This window comes from Dermacentor andersoni, chromosome 2 (assembly GCF_023375885.2).
Source record: "Dermacentor andersoni chromosome 2, qqDerAnde1_hic_scaffold, whole genome shotgun sequence".
NCBI classification, from domain to species: domain Eukaryota; kingdom Metazoa; phylum Arthropoda; class Arachnida; order Ixodida; family Ixodidae; genus Dermacentor; species Dermacentor andersoni.
Genome location: NC_092815.1, coordinates 246,591,387 through 246,603,311, shown reverse-complemented (window position 1 = coordinate 246,603,311; position 11,925 = coordinate 246,591,387). Strand labels below are relative to the sequence as shown.

General features: G+C 48.3%; 3 protein-coding genes across 3 annotated transcripts in view; 1 reads left to right on the top strand and 2 right to left on the bottom strand.

Moving 5' to 3' along the window:
- Positions 1 to 1,227: 1,227 nt before the first annotated feature.
- Positions 1,228 to 2,596, bottom strand: LOC126539857 (ribosome biogenesis protein NOP53). Its single transcript, XM_050186676.3, has one exon. It carries the CDS (start codon positions 2,570 to 2,572, stop codon positions 1,250 to 1,252), a length of 1,323 nt encoding a protein of 440 aa, XP_050042633.1. The 5' UTR covers positions 2,573 to 2,596; the 3' UTR covers positions 1,228 to 1,249.
- Positions 2,597 to 10,349: 7,753 nt separating this feature from the next.
- On the bottom strand, positions 10,350 to 11,631 carry LOC126539859 (homocysteine S-methyltransferase YbgG-like). Its single transcript, XM_050186681.3, has one exon. The coding sequence runs from the start codon at positions 11,629 to 11,631 to the stop codon at positions 10,495 to 10,497; it is 1,137 nt and encodes a 378-aa protein (XP_050042638.3). The 3' UTR covers positions 10,350 to 10,494.
- Positions 11,579 to 11,925, top strand: part of LOC126539709 (uncharacterized) — a 328,196-nt gene continuing 327,849 nt past the window's right edge. Inside the window, exon 1 of the mRNA XM_072286644.1 lies at positions 11,579 to 11,667. The gene's annotated coding sequence lies outside the window, so the exon portion shown is untranslated. The remainder of the gene's footprint in view (positions 11,668 to 11,925) is intronic.

Sequence of the window (11,925 nt, the reverse complement as noted above, 5' to 3'; positions counted from 1 at the left end):
GCAGGGTTACGAATTTCCACACTTGAACATAAGGAGAACTGGTACAGCTAATGACTCAGCAACTCAATGGCACAGACTTGCTTCATTTCATGATGTTACCACTCCTTAATGTTCTGTCAGCTGGAGGAGTAAGAGGGCTTTCCTTTCGTCAACATAATTTACAGCACGTAAGCGCTACATACATAGTTCTAATAAAAAGCATCGGCTAGTTTGAAATTTACATAGGACCAATATATTCCTGTTGATAATGCAATGAAATGGCTCAACCAGAAAATTGAGCGTATAAGAAAGCACTCCCATGTTTCTGTCGAACTTTTATCTTTCATATTTTTTTTTTTGAATGAGAAGGGGAACCCAGGGGCTCGGTTTCAAAGTGGGTAATGCCGTACTGCAGAGGATGTGGGTTCAGCTCCCACTGGCAGAAAGTATTGTTGTTCTTTCATTTTCCTTTACCTTGTAGTTTCTACAGTTCAATTAAAAACACACAATTTCCCTTATGCTTTCCTCGGCTTCACGTGGATATCCATTGTGAACGCCTCTCCAGAGAAGATCACAATGAATTTGAATGCATGACGAGGGAACTTGACAGGGGTGGGACTCTTGCGTCATATTGATACAAACGCAAATTCCTGTGCCAAATGCAGAAAATTCATTGCAATTGCACCACTCTGTGCCAGAACGGCTTCGGCATGTGTGCTCCAGCAGTGGCAGTGAACAACAAGCGGACTCATCTCCAAAAAAGAGTAGTCGTTCACATTTAGCATACCATGCAGGCCGCACCCAAGCATTCAAGGAACACAAACTTTGCTGTGGGCAATTCATGCTCTTTTGTGTTCACTTTGGGTTCTTTTGTACACCCAGCAGTTTGCGTCCCCCAACACTTGCATCCCCGACCCTAAGACTCTCTCTTGAAAGTGCCGACTCTAAATGTGTGTGCTAGAGTAAAATGGTCTGGTCTATATACACTGCACACAGTCACTGCAAGCCTTCATTTTTGCTCCACACAAGGCCAGCCATAGGCAGACGTCTTGCAGTGCCATCGGGCTTCAGTTGTAGAAACTGCTAGATAAAGAGTGTTCATAAGAGTATTAATATCACGCCCTGAACAATCATGCACTTTGGAGATGCCACAATGCACTCGTCACGCGAAGTGGTAACCATCAGCTTCCTGACGGTTACTATCTGACAAAGCTGCAAGAGCGAGACACAGACACGAGGGCGAGAACATAGGGAAGTGACACATCATCATTTATTGAAGCTCCTTTTTCCACCTCTGCTCGTCGGCTTCGGCAAACTGCCTGTGCGAGCGCTTTACAGCCTTCTTGGGCTTGTACTTGACCACCTTCTTCTGCTGCTGGCGTGTTTCGATCACGTTTCGACGCTGTAGACTTTTATAGCGGTCCTCAAGCACGTTTATCTCGGGCCGGAGCTCGCGCAGCGAATCCCGCAGTTCGCTAGACAGCTTCAACGGCAAGTCTGGTTCCTCGTATTTGTACGCGCTCAGCCGCCGCGCGCCGTACAACTTGTCCACCTCGCGCTGCTGGCGGCGCTTCTGACGCGCCTCGGACGCCTCGGCGTTGCGCCGTAGCTCCGTCTTCAGTGTCCGTATCCGGTACACGTCGTTGGCTAGCACACGCGCCTTCTTGCGCTCCATGGCCTCTCGACGCAACCTCTTTTGTTCCGCAGCACGACGTCTCTGCTGCCGAGTCTTACGAGCGGCAGTCGGTGCCGGTAACGCGGGCGCTTCGGCCTTTGCTTCACCGTCAGAAGCTGTCAGCTCACTGGCCTGGTCGTCATCCTCTTCCTGGTCGTAAAGTCCCTGCGACATCTCGGCGAGCCTGTCCTGCTCGGTGGGCCAGTCGCGCTTATTCGGCATCGCAAGGCAGCGGTCGAGGCGGCGCTCCTCGTGCAGCTTTCGCTGCTCGACCTCCACCGCCCGCCGCAAAAGGTCCTGGTGGTCGGCGTGCGACGGGTTGTACGACGTTCCCGGGTGCGGCGGCTCTACTGCTGGAAGCAGCGATGGTTTCTGATGTCGGTGGGACGGCACACGATGTTTACCATCCGCAGCCATTGGTGACACCTCTCCGCTGTCATTGCTCCAGAGGTCGCTAAGTCCTGTCAAGTCAAACCGGCTCGTCGTCACTTTTGCTTTTCGCGCAACACTGCGCAGGCGGTCGACGGTGCCTTGTTCAAGTCGCTTGGCGAGACGCTGCCTCTGCGTTTCGCGAACTTCGGCGGGCTTGCGGGCATCAGGATCCCGCACACGGCGCGGCTGCACCGGTGCCTTTACCTTGGAGCTTGGCTCGAGGTTTCTGAAGCATGTCAGCTTGCGGCTGCGGCGCAGCTTCCTGCTCGCAGCACTAGCGAGAGCCGAGGCCTTAGGCGCTGCGGGTAGCTTATCCACGAAGAACAATTGCTCGTCCGGCTTACTGGCCACAGAGCCGCCGATACGCTCGTCAAAGCGCTGGTCCTCAAGGAACTCTTCTACATCGTTGATGTCGCAATGCTTCTTCCACGCTTTTTTGCGGTTCTTACTGACTCCCACACGTTTGCGCTTCGTGGTTGCTGCCATTTTGACTTAAAAAAAGGAAGGTTGACTCCGGTTATGGCTGGATTTGACTACAAATCCGACTAGCTTTTGAGGGTTGCCAGCCTGCACAGTCACTGCAGCTTTTTTCAAGGCACCGCCAGCACTGCGCAGAGAGAAAGGGAGAGAGAAACAAGGTTTGTTACCCTACACGGGGAAGAACCGCGCGAATAGTCAAAGCTGGCCTAAGTGACTACGGAGACCCACATAGACACCGCGACACAACGACCTCCTCGCGGAGGTCGTGGACGTGACAGGAGAACAAGAAAAGTTATTTATTGTGTGGGAGAACTGGGCAACTTATGGGACAAAAGGGTGTCAACGGTCGCTGTGGCTAGCGAACGCGCGACGTAGCACCGATACCGAAAGCCGTGGCTGCTTGCTGGGAACCGCCGCACCCAAGGACGTCGTACGACCCGTCGGAGCGTGCCGCATTCTGCGGTGGAGTTCGATGCAGCGAAAGCTTAACGATGAGCGCCGCCTCGATCGCTGCCTCGCGATGCTGAGCAAGCGGGACTAGCGCCGTCCGGCGAACAACCGAGCGCACGCGTGCGGAGCGCGCGTAGATGTAATTAGACCAGGCTGTGGGACTGGGGCCCACCGCACCCACCGAGCAAGATAGGCTCACTGGTACGTCTCGGGAACTACGACCAGGCCAGTGAGCTGACAGCTTCTGGCGGCCAAGCAACGGCCTAAACATGCGCGCTGCCTGCGCCGACTGCCGTTTGTAGGATTCATTAGCAGAGGCGTCGCGCTGCGAAGCAGAAGGGGTTGCATCGAGAGGCTGCAGAGCGCAAGAAGGTGCGTGTGTTGGTTATGTGTACCCCATCCGGACACTGCAGGCGGAGCTTCGGCGTGACACCGAGGCATCCGAGACCCACGCCGCAGGGCGAGGTGGACAAGATGCACGGCGCGCGGCGGCTGAGTGCATACAGGTACGAGGAACCTGACTTGCCGCTGAAGTTGTCTGTGAATTGTGGGAGTCGCTGCGCGAGCTGTGGCACGAGGCGAACGTGCCCGAGGACTGATTTAAAGGAGTACTGATCGAACCACCCCTCGGGCTTGGTGAAAAGACAGTCCACAGATATACGCTGCTGCAATGGCTGCTGTGAACATCTCAGCCAATCTTTGCTGCCGCACGCGGCACATGGAGCTCGCAAGTGGAGAGCGAAGTCACTTTACTCACAAGCGCTCTCTTTTCAACATAAGCCTGCTCCTCACTCTCTCCTGGACACTTTATTTCGTAATAAATTTAAGTGAATTCCCATATGCGGCTGCTATTGGCCAATAGGTGACGTCAATCAAGAAGGGTGTTTGGATCAGCGCGCATCATTCTACTGCTCCTGTTCCTGCAGCGAGCATCGGCGTAACTGGGCGAACGAGCACAGAGAAAAATGAAAGACTTGAGGACGAAAGCGGTGGAGGAGGGTATGACAAAAGTGTGAAAAGCGTAGTGCGGCGACGATGGCGCCAGAGTAGCGCACGTCGTCTGGGAGGTCTGTCTGCGGCGGCTGCTGTGAATCGTGCCCACGCGCTGCCTCTTTTGATCTCCAGATTAGCAAGGCAGTCACACCGTACCTTGCTCATTTGCAACGTGCCGCACGAGACAGATTATCTGCGCCAGCCAATGTATTGCGAAATCAAAACATGTACATATATAGAGCTTCATTCAAATTTCACATTAGGGAGTATATCATAATTGTCAGTGAATTTTTGATCGGCGAAGTTTAGTGAACAGGCTAAAGTAAGCGAAAATGTGCTTTTGAATTTCAATAATAAATACATATGTACTTCCAGAAGAAGCCGACTATCGTCTAACCATCCGCGGCCGCCCGCGTAGGAATTAAACTTTGGCCATCCTACTTATTGGTGTCATAGCCGGTGTGTATTGCTAATTTCGACTAGTTTTGAACACTCAACTAGCCTCGAACGATGCAATAGTTAAGGTCAGACCACATGCACGCTTGCTAACACGCGCTCACTCCTGACCGGTCCTGTTACCTTGGCAGTCTAATCGATAGCGTTTCAAAAGTGTGCAAGTTGGATGTGGCTGCTATCCAATGATCAAGCTGGTGAAGGATAAAGCCGGTCTGCACCATGTAGCATGTAATAAGTGTGAGCACGCACTCAAGCCCTGTCGTGCACAAAGCAAACCCTGAGTGTAAGCACTACTGTTACATGTAGCTGCGGTCTGCTATGTAGCATAAACACCACGGCCCCCATGGCGTGTTGGGACAAGTCCACTGGCCAAGCACACTGCGGCTCGCACAGGACAACCGCATTTAACTTACATTTGGCCTGTTGTAGGTGCCAAATCAAAAGTAGTAGCATCTATATTGCCATCCAAAATTAAATTTCAACTGCGCGCCATGGTGAGATTTAGAAGGCGGACTGTTGTGGGAAAGCCCCGCTCCGCCGTAGCCTTCGCAGTGCAAGGCATTGAAGACGGAGCAGAAGCACTGCAAAGGCCAAGTTTGATTGCCAATAACTCCACTTCTGCTGAACGCGTTGAAGTACTTTTAGTGGCAAAGTATTTCTGAAACTGCCTAATTTAACTTCAAATGCATTTCTCCTATTCTATAAAAAGTGCTTCAGGGCCCCTTTAAGAGCCTTCAGCAACGAGACATGGTAGGAACACACTGGCAGAAAAAGAAGGTGATCAAATATAAGCTGAAGAAGGGCTGCAAGTGCTCTCACAGGCTGTTTGCCGAGGCCAACGAGCAGAGGTGAAAAATAGAATTTCAATAAATGCTCAGGCATCCTGACTTGTGCCTGTGCCTTGTTCTTGCGGTTTGTCAGATAGCTGACGGAACCCTAGGTATGCACACATTGCAAGGCTTCCACTGTATGCAATCTCTAAAGTGCATGATTGTTCGCTGTTTGGTCATAATGACCGTATGCATGTACACTGGGGAGCTCATGCAACTGAAGCCAGATGACATGTCTGTAGTTTGCATCTGGCCTCGGTACTTTACTGACATTATGTGGAGAGCCCAAACGCAAGGCTAGCAGTGACTGTCCACACTGTTTCATAGCACTGGCTGGCAGTACAATGTTGCACACATAGAAGATATGACAAGATAAAGGATAGAAAACTATGTTGCAGTTGGCTCTAAAGACATTGGTTGGCTCATAAGAAGCCTATGCTGTCTGTACATAAAATACAAAAGTGCGTGCTGCATAAACAAGCACTGCGAGGGGGCTAGTTGGTGAGTAACCATAGCTGGGTGTAGCACAAATGGGAATGCAGGACAAAGGAAAACGGGGTTGGGTACAAGTGCTTGTGTCTGCCCCTTCTTCAGCTTGTCTTCTACAAGGGCGAATCAGAAGGCCTTTACCCCTAATTTTTATTAGTCAAAATAATTTATGTACAGGTAACTACAAATATACATACTATTCTATGTATCTTACACTATTTTTCCATATAGTCCCCACACCAGCCCAGACATTTGTCCCATCGCAGCACCAAGGAAAGCATTTGTCACCTTGAAAAAGACAAGTCCACTTGTTGAAACCTTGGTGCCCGCTCTTACCTTGTTCTCATTTTGGTCATTGTCTTATCTGGGTTAGTCACTCTTGCTTATTGTAAGCCAAGTGCTCAAATTATTCAATTCATGCTTCTCATCCCTCGCCTACAGGTTCTGTTGTTATTTGCGACTGACTGCATGCGTGTGATTAAGCTGCCTTTTATGAGTGGTATCTTAGAACTAAACCCTGGGCTGTCGGCAAGGTAATGAGAGTTAATGGCAATCAGCTTTTAACCTCTTGCAAAGACTGGAATCCCACCGTGCTGAAGTTATGATTTTGCATGGCAATAATTTCGTCGGTCCTGTCAGGGTCAAAATAATGCATGTCGACTGCAGTGTTACTAAGAGTGATTCCTCTCAGCCCAATTGACGTGTTCTGCAGATGTTGTGGTATTAACTGAGACATGGCTGTAATATGACAATGTTAACTGCAGTGAACTTTTCACTAGCAAAGTAAATTTTCTGCTTATAGAAGCGATTGTAAAGGTCACAATAATGGTGGTGTAATGATTGTGGTCTCTGATTCATCATCATCATCATCTCTTGAGCTTAATTATAGTTGTATTAAAATGAACAACAAAGTTGTAGTATTACTGTGTGATTGTTATTGTCTACCTGATGTAGAAACAACATTCAGAGATCACTTGCATGACTGTCCAAACCAGTTTTGTAACCAAACTTCCAAAAGCTCCAATTTTTCTTCTTGGGGATTTCAACTATCCTGTTATCTCATGGAATAGTGAATATCCATGGGTTAATTCTAATTCTTCAGAATTGCGAAGATTTATTGATGTCACACACATTTAACCTTTCACAACTAGTTACAGAACCTGGTGTTGCAGAACCTGGTTTATTCAAAAGGTTGACAGAACCTATTTTAGCACTGAAAAAGCTAAGATGAAAATTATGCAGATCTGACGCACATGTTTGAAATCTGTGTTAAGTAAAGCAGACACAACAAATAATGTTATTGTGAGCATAGTGAAGACGTGTGCAAGGTACCAATGTTTTTTGTTCAATAAGGACAGGGGCCATTATCAAACAAAAAACTCGGATAGCTTGCAAGCATGCCTTGTTGACATCATCATCTGTTGTGTCTGCTTGTTATCTTGTTTTATTTTTTTTTCAGTATATATTCTGTTAACCTTTTAATAAATGCCAGTTGGAAGTAGTGGCACGTTTTTCATACCTGCTTAGTTGTCTCTGTCTCAATCGTAGCATGCTTTTTGCAAGTTTACTACAAATGAGCAACTCATCCAGGTTCACAACCCTATAAATTTTCTATCGCAGTGCGAACCAAACAAACACACAGAGAAGGCCTTCGACAGAGGCATCTTCTCTCACGCAAAGGGGCAGGTGTCCCAACGCATGGCCAAGTGAACACACGTACATGTGAACCTAGAGTGGCAACACACTGGTTGCCCACAACAAAGAGTGTGGTTGCCACATTAAACTGCAGTAAATGTGCTATGTTCAAGCACATCTAAGCCATTCTTCAAGGCACAACACGGCTTCTTTGATCAGACACCTAGCGTTTGGCGACAGGAGAATGTGTATGTGCTTACCTTTTCTGTTTTAAGCTCATGTGGCACGGTTGTATGGCAAAAGCCAAACATTTTTTAAATTGATTAATTGTATAATGAAATGAAGCAAGTCAGCTTTGAGAGAAAACTTTTTGGTGTCCTTCTTACTTGGTTCAACTTTTTGTGCTCTTTTACCTCTTTTCATGAAGAGGACGCGAACTATTTTATAAAGAGAAAAAAATATTTCACCTGTGTCAGTAAATCAGCCTTCCACATTACCGAAAAAGCCTCTCCCACCGCTAGAAGCTGCTTGGTAAGTAAGAAAAGACAAAAGAAAGAAAATGGGTGGCGAAAACGCTTTGAAATTCCTGCTCTGCGCGAGTCCATAGATTTTGACGCCACCTGCTTGGGCCCAGTTACATTATTACCGGTAAAAATGTACTACATCACATTTTAAAAGAACAGAGGACTGAACTTAAGAAGTTTCAAGAACATTGCTGAACGACAATGGCTGAAATGCGAAAAAATGCTTTGAAATCTGTGATTGTGATGTCATGCTGATATAGCAGCCGTGGAGTTTTGGTGTGATATTCATAAAATGAAACTTTGACCACCATTTTCTCTTCTAGTTATCACCCTATTGCCACAAAATCAACAAAAGTAGAGTCTTTGAAAGATACTTTTAAAAATCTAAACTGATTGAGTCTTTCGTTTTAGTGCCCCTTTAAAACTGCGAGGGTCGAGATACTTGCATCTTTAAAGCAAAGCTTTCCTAGTGAACCCTTCCGAACATTGCCGACTGCGGCTGCTGTTGTCTTGTCAGGTAGCTCACACTATAAACAAAGAAATATGTGCACTATGGTGGGATCAAACCTCAAGCTCCCAGCACCAGACCCTGATGTCTAACCATTGGGCCACGATCACACATGTATTTGTCTCGTGCCAACTCCAAGTAGATCTTACAGAAGACTGGCACATGCATTACATCGCTAACAGTATGCAAAACTGCCATGCACATGCACCAGTTTCCATTTTGTCACATGCTCGAATGAAATGGACAAATGATTGTCAACCTTACTGCTGCCTTTCACTTCCTACTTTCTCAAGGCATGCACCTCTCATTATTTATTACTTTATTTATTTATTTATTTACATATACGGCAGCCCTGATTTAGGGTGATAGCAATGAGTAAGAAACATTACATAGCATCAGTAAAAGACAGCAAAGCAAACACAAGAAAATCGTTGAACCAAGTGTCATTGGAAAGCAAACTTACACACAAAAATGGCCACCTCTATTCCACCCCGTGAAAGTGGATGTACAGTAAAGCTGGTGCAGACGTCAGACAAGCATCACCACCCCAACTGACAACTGACATTAGACAACGTTACACATGCACCACCACCACAAGCAACATACGTTGTGCGCATGTGTGCGGAAGTGCAGCATACATCCTCATTCTTCTAGGCCATCCACCAAGCGCAAGTGCCCTATTGAACTAAATTAATGATTAAAAGTAAAATGTGCAAGAAAATTCAAAAAGTACGGCTTACACACTACCTACAGACAAGATAGCACCAGATTGTAATTAGAATATATAACAAAACATAACTCTGTTACGTGAAAAACCAAACACAAACACCTTTTCCAGCTGCCGAGGCGGCACTGTTGTTGTACATAATGTCGATTACGGTTGCAGCACACACTGTGTGACAGATGCAACAGGCAGAGCACCCACGAATCAAGGACAGATACATTGTATGCACATGGCACGTGTGTGGAAATCCAGCATACATCCTCATCCTCGTAGGCCCTCCGCCTGGCATAAGTGCTTACTATCAACTATAATTATAAATTGAACTAATTAAATTTCACAAAGTAAAATGCGTGATAAAATTCGCAAAGTACGACTTGCACTGAGCTGCTCAGAACGCCAGATCAAAAGCTACAAAAAGCCCTCGTTGCCTGGGCCAAAAGGGTTGCTCCTCGTGAGGGGCCACCCTAGGACTCGGGCCTGCCAGATCATAACTGAGCAGAATCTCGATAAAGTTGTTACCACCACCACCACACAACCTACAGACATGATAGCATCGAACCACTGTAATTCAAATATACGAGAAAACATAATTCTATTACGTGGAAACTCAAATTCAGATCTCTTTTCGAGCTGCCAGTTCTGGGTGAGCGTGCCGCTAAAAATCCCAACCAACGAGAGGCTGTAAAACAACAATAATACAGATGAACATTGTCTAACATCCCTCGACAAATATCGTGTTCATCTTCGTGACGTCACTGCGTTGACATCTTGCAGTGTGCATTTGCAGGAACTGCTGTATACACTTTGGCACAGCTTGTGGTGTAGTTCATAAACAGACATTGCATGAGATTGCATGCTGCATGGGATGACAATTTACACATTCCGTCTAGTTTTATAGCATTTAGCGAGTCGCCTAACAAAAGCTTATTCTGACATGTGCGTTGTACCTGCATAATTTTTGAAGAGGGACATGCAAACTGATGGCAGACAAGAAAATGCAAGTTGTTGGGAGCAAACAGAACAGTTAGACTGTGCTGTACTTTCAGCTCAAAAAACTGATTGTGTTTGGCGTTTGTAGTTTCAGTTGCTTCATAAAAATTCAGCAAACACGAACTCAATATGAGACATCAGGCAAGTGTTCGAAAGCTATAAAAGAGACTCGAGAACTGACAAATCCAACAGAATCAGTGCGGTCAAGGCACGTTTATTGCTTGTATATACATGCACGTTCAGCCTGTGCTACTGCGACTAGACTGTTCTTAAATTTTGTAGGAACAACGGTAGCGCTCTTTATGCGATTGCGCATCGAAGACGGCTTATCACGCTGACGCGAGACTGTTTACAACCTTGGCGACGGCACTGATATCGTCCGGCCCAGTCCCGCAACAGCCGCCAATCCACCGCGCGTTGAGGTCAATCCATTCGGGGACGTACGCCGAAAGGGGCTTGCGCGGCGCTCGGTCGGCCGGAACCCTGCCGGACGAACTGAACATCTCGCCGCTATTTGGATAAGCAATAAAGGGGACCCGAAGGTGTCCGGTCGACCTCAAGGCGGCCGCCACATTTTCCGGAGGGCAACAGTTTACGCCGATGGCGATAATCTGTCTACAGGCATCGGCGAGGAGGCACTCGTTCATGGCCTCTGCGAGCGGCTCTCCCTTGGCCGTGCAGTGCGGTGCATCCGGCGAAGTGCTAAAACTGAGCCACGCCTGGGTGCCGGGGAACTGGCGCAATAGCTGTACAAGCGCCACGGCCTCGCGCGCCGCGGGTATCGTCTCGAAGGCCAACACGTCGCAGCCGGCCGCGACTAGACACCGAACACGGGGCCGGTGCCACTCGACGAGCTCTTCGACGCTCTTGACGTCTGCGTACCCGCCGGTGTATTCGGACAAGTCCGCCTGCGCGGCGCCGTACGGCCCGACGGAGCCAGCGACGATCACGCCTGGTCGTCCGCACTGTTCCCGCGCCGCGACAGCTGCCATGCAGCTGCGAGCTATCAGGGCCTCGGCCTCAGAAGCGCCGATGCCCAGATGAAACTGCAAGTTGTCGACATTCGCTTGGTAGCTGCACGTCGTGACGACGTCGGCGCCGCTCCTGATGTAGCTCTTGTGCACGTCCACTATCGCCGGGAGGTCAGTGACGAGTACTCTGGCGCTCCAGAGAGCATCTGTCGGCGGTATCAAACCCCGGTCGCTCAGCTGCGACCCCATGCTCCCATCCAAGACGCGCACCGGCCCGCCGGAGGCTGCTGGCGCCGCCATGTTTAAAAGGCGTGGATATGGATTGGACTTCGCCACGGTGGCCAGGCCGCTTCGTGGCTTCCAGAGGTTCCAGACCTTCCAGACATTCCAGGTAGAGTTCTTGTTCCGGAATGCAGCAGCCATGGCGGTAATATGAGGGGTACTAAACGCGAGCTTGGCGGTAGAATGTACTAATGGTGGATGAAACTGTTGCATACGTTTATTTGTAGGTATTCTGTGCCAATCTTCAACGTGAGTAATGAATCTTTCTACTCATGCGTGTAGTATAAGGTGAGGGCTTGTTCAGGGAGTAATGCAGTGATGCCTGACAGAACGTGAACGGAAGAAAACAACAACGTAGTTAAACGGTTCTTCCATCAGAGTGTGTTTTCGCGCTTTTTTCAACAACGTGTTTGAGCAGCAGCTCGGCTGGCTGCAGCTTATGGCATTACTGCAAATGGCATTACTGCACGGTGGCATTCACGAATTGCAGCTGTAGCTTTCGTGCAA

What these genes read in the sequence shown, in the direction of transcription:
- LOC126539857 (XM_050186676.3), bottom strand. Translation starts at nt 2,572, where the DNA reads ATGGCAGCAACCACGAAGCGCAAACGTGTGGGAGTCAGTAAGAACCGC.
- LOC126539859 (XM_050186681.3), bottom strand. Translation starts at nt 11,631, where the DNA reads ATGCAACAGTTTCATCCACCATTAGTACATTCTACCGCCAAGCTCGCG.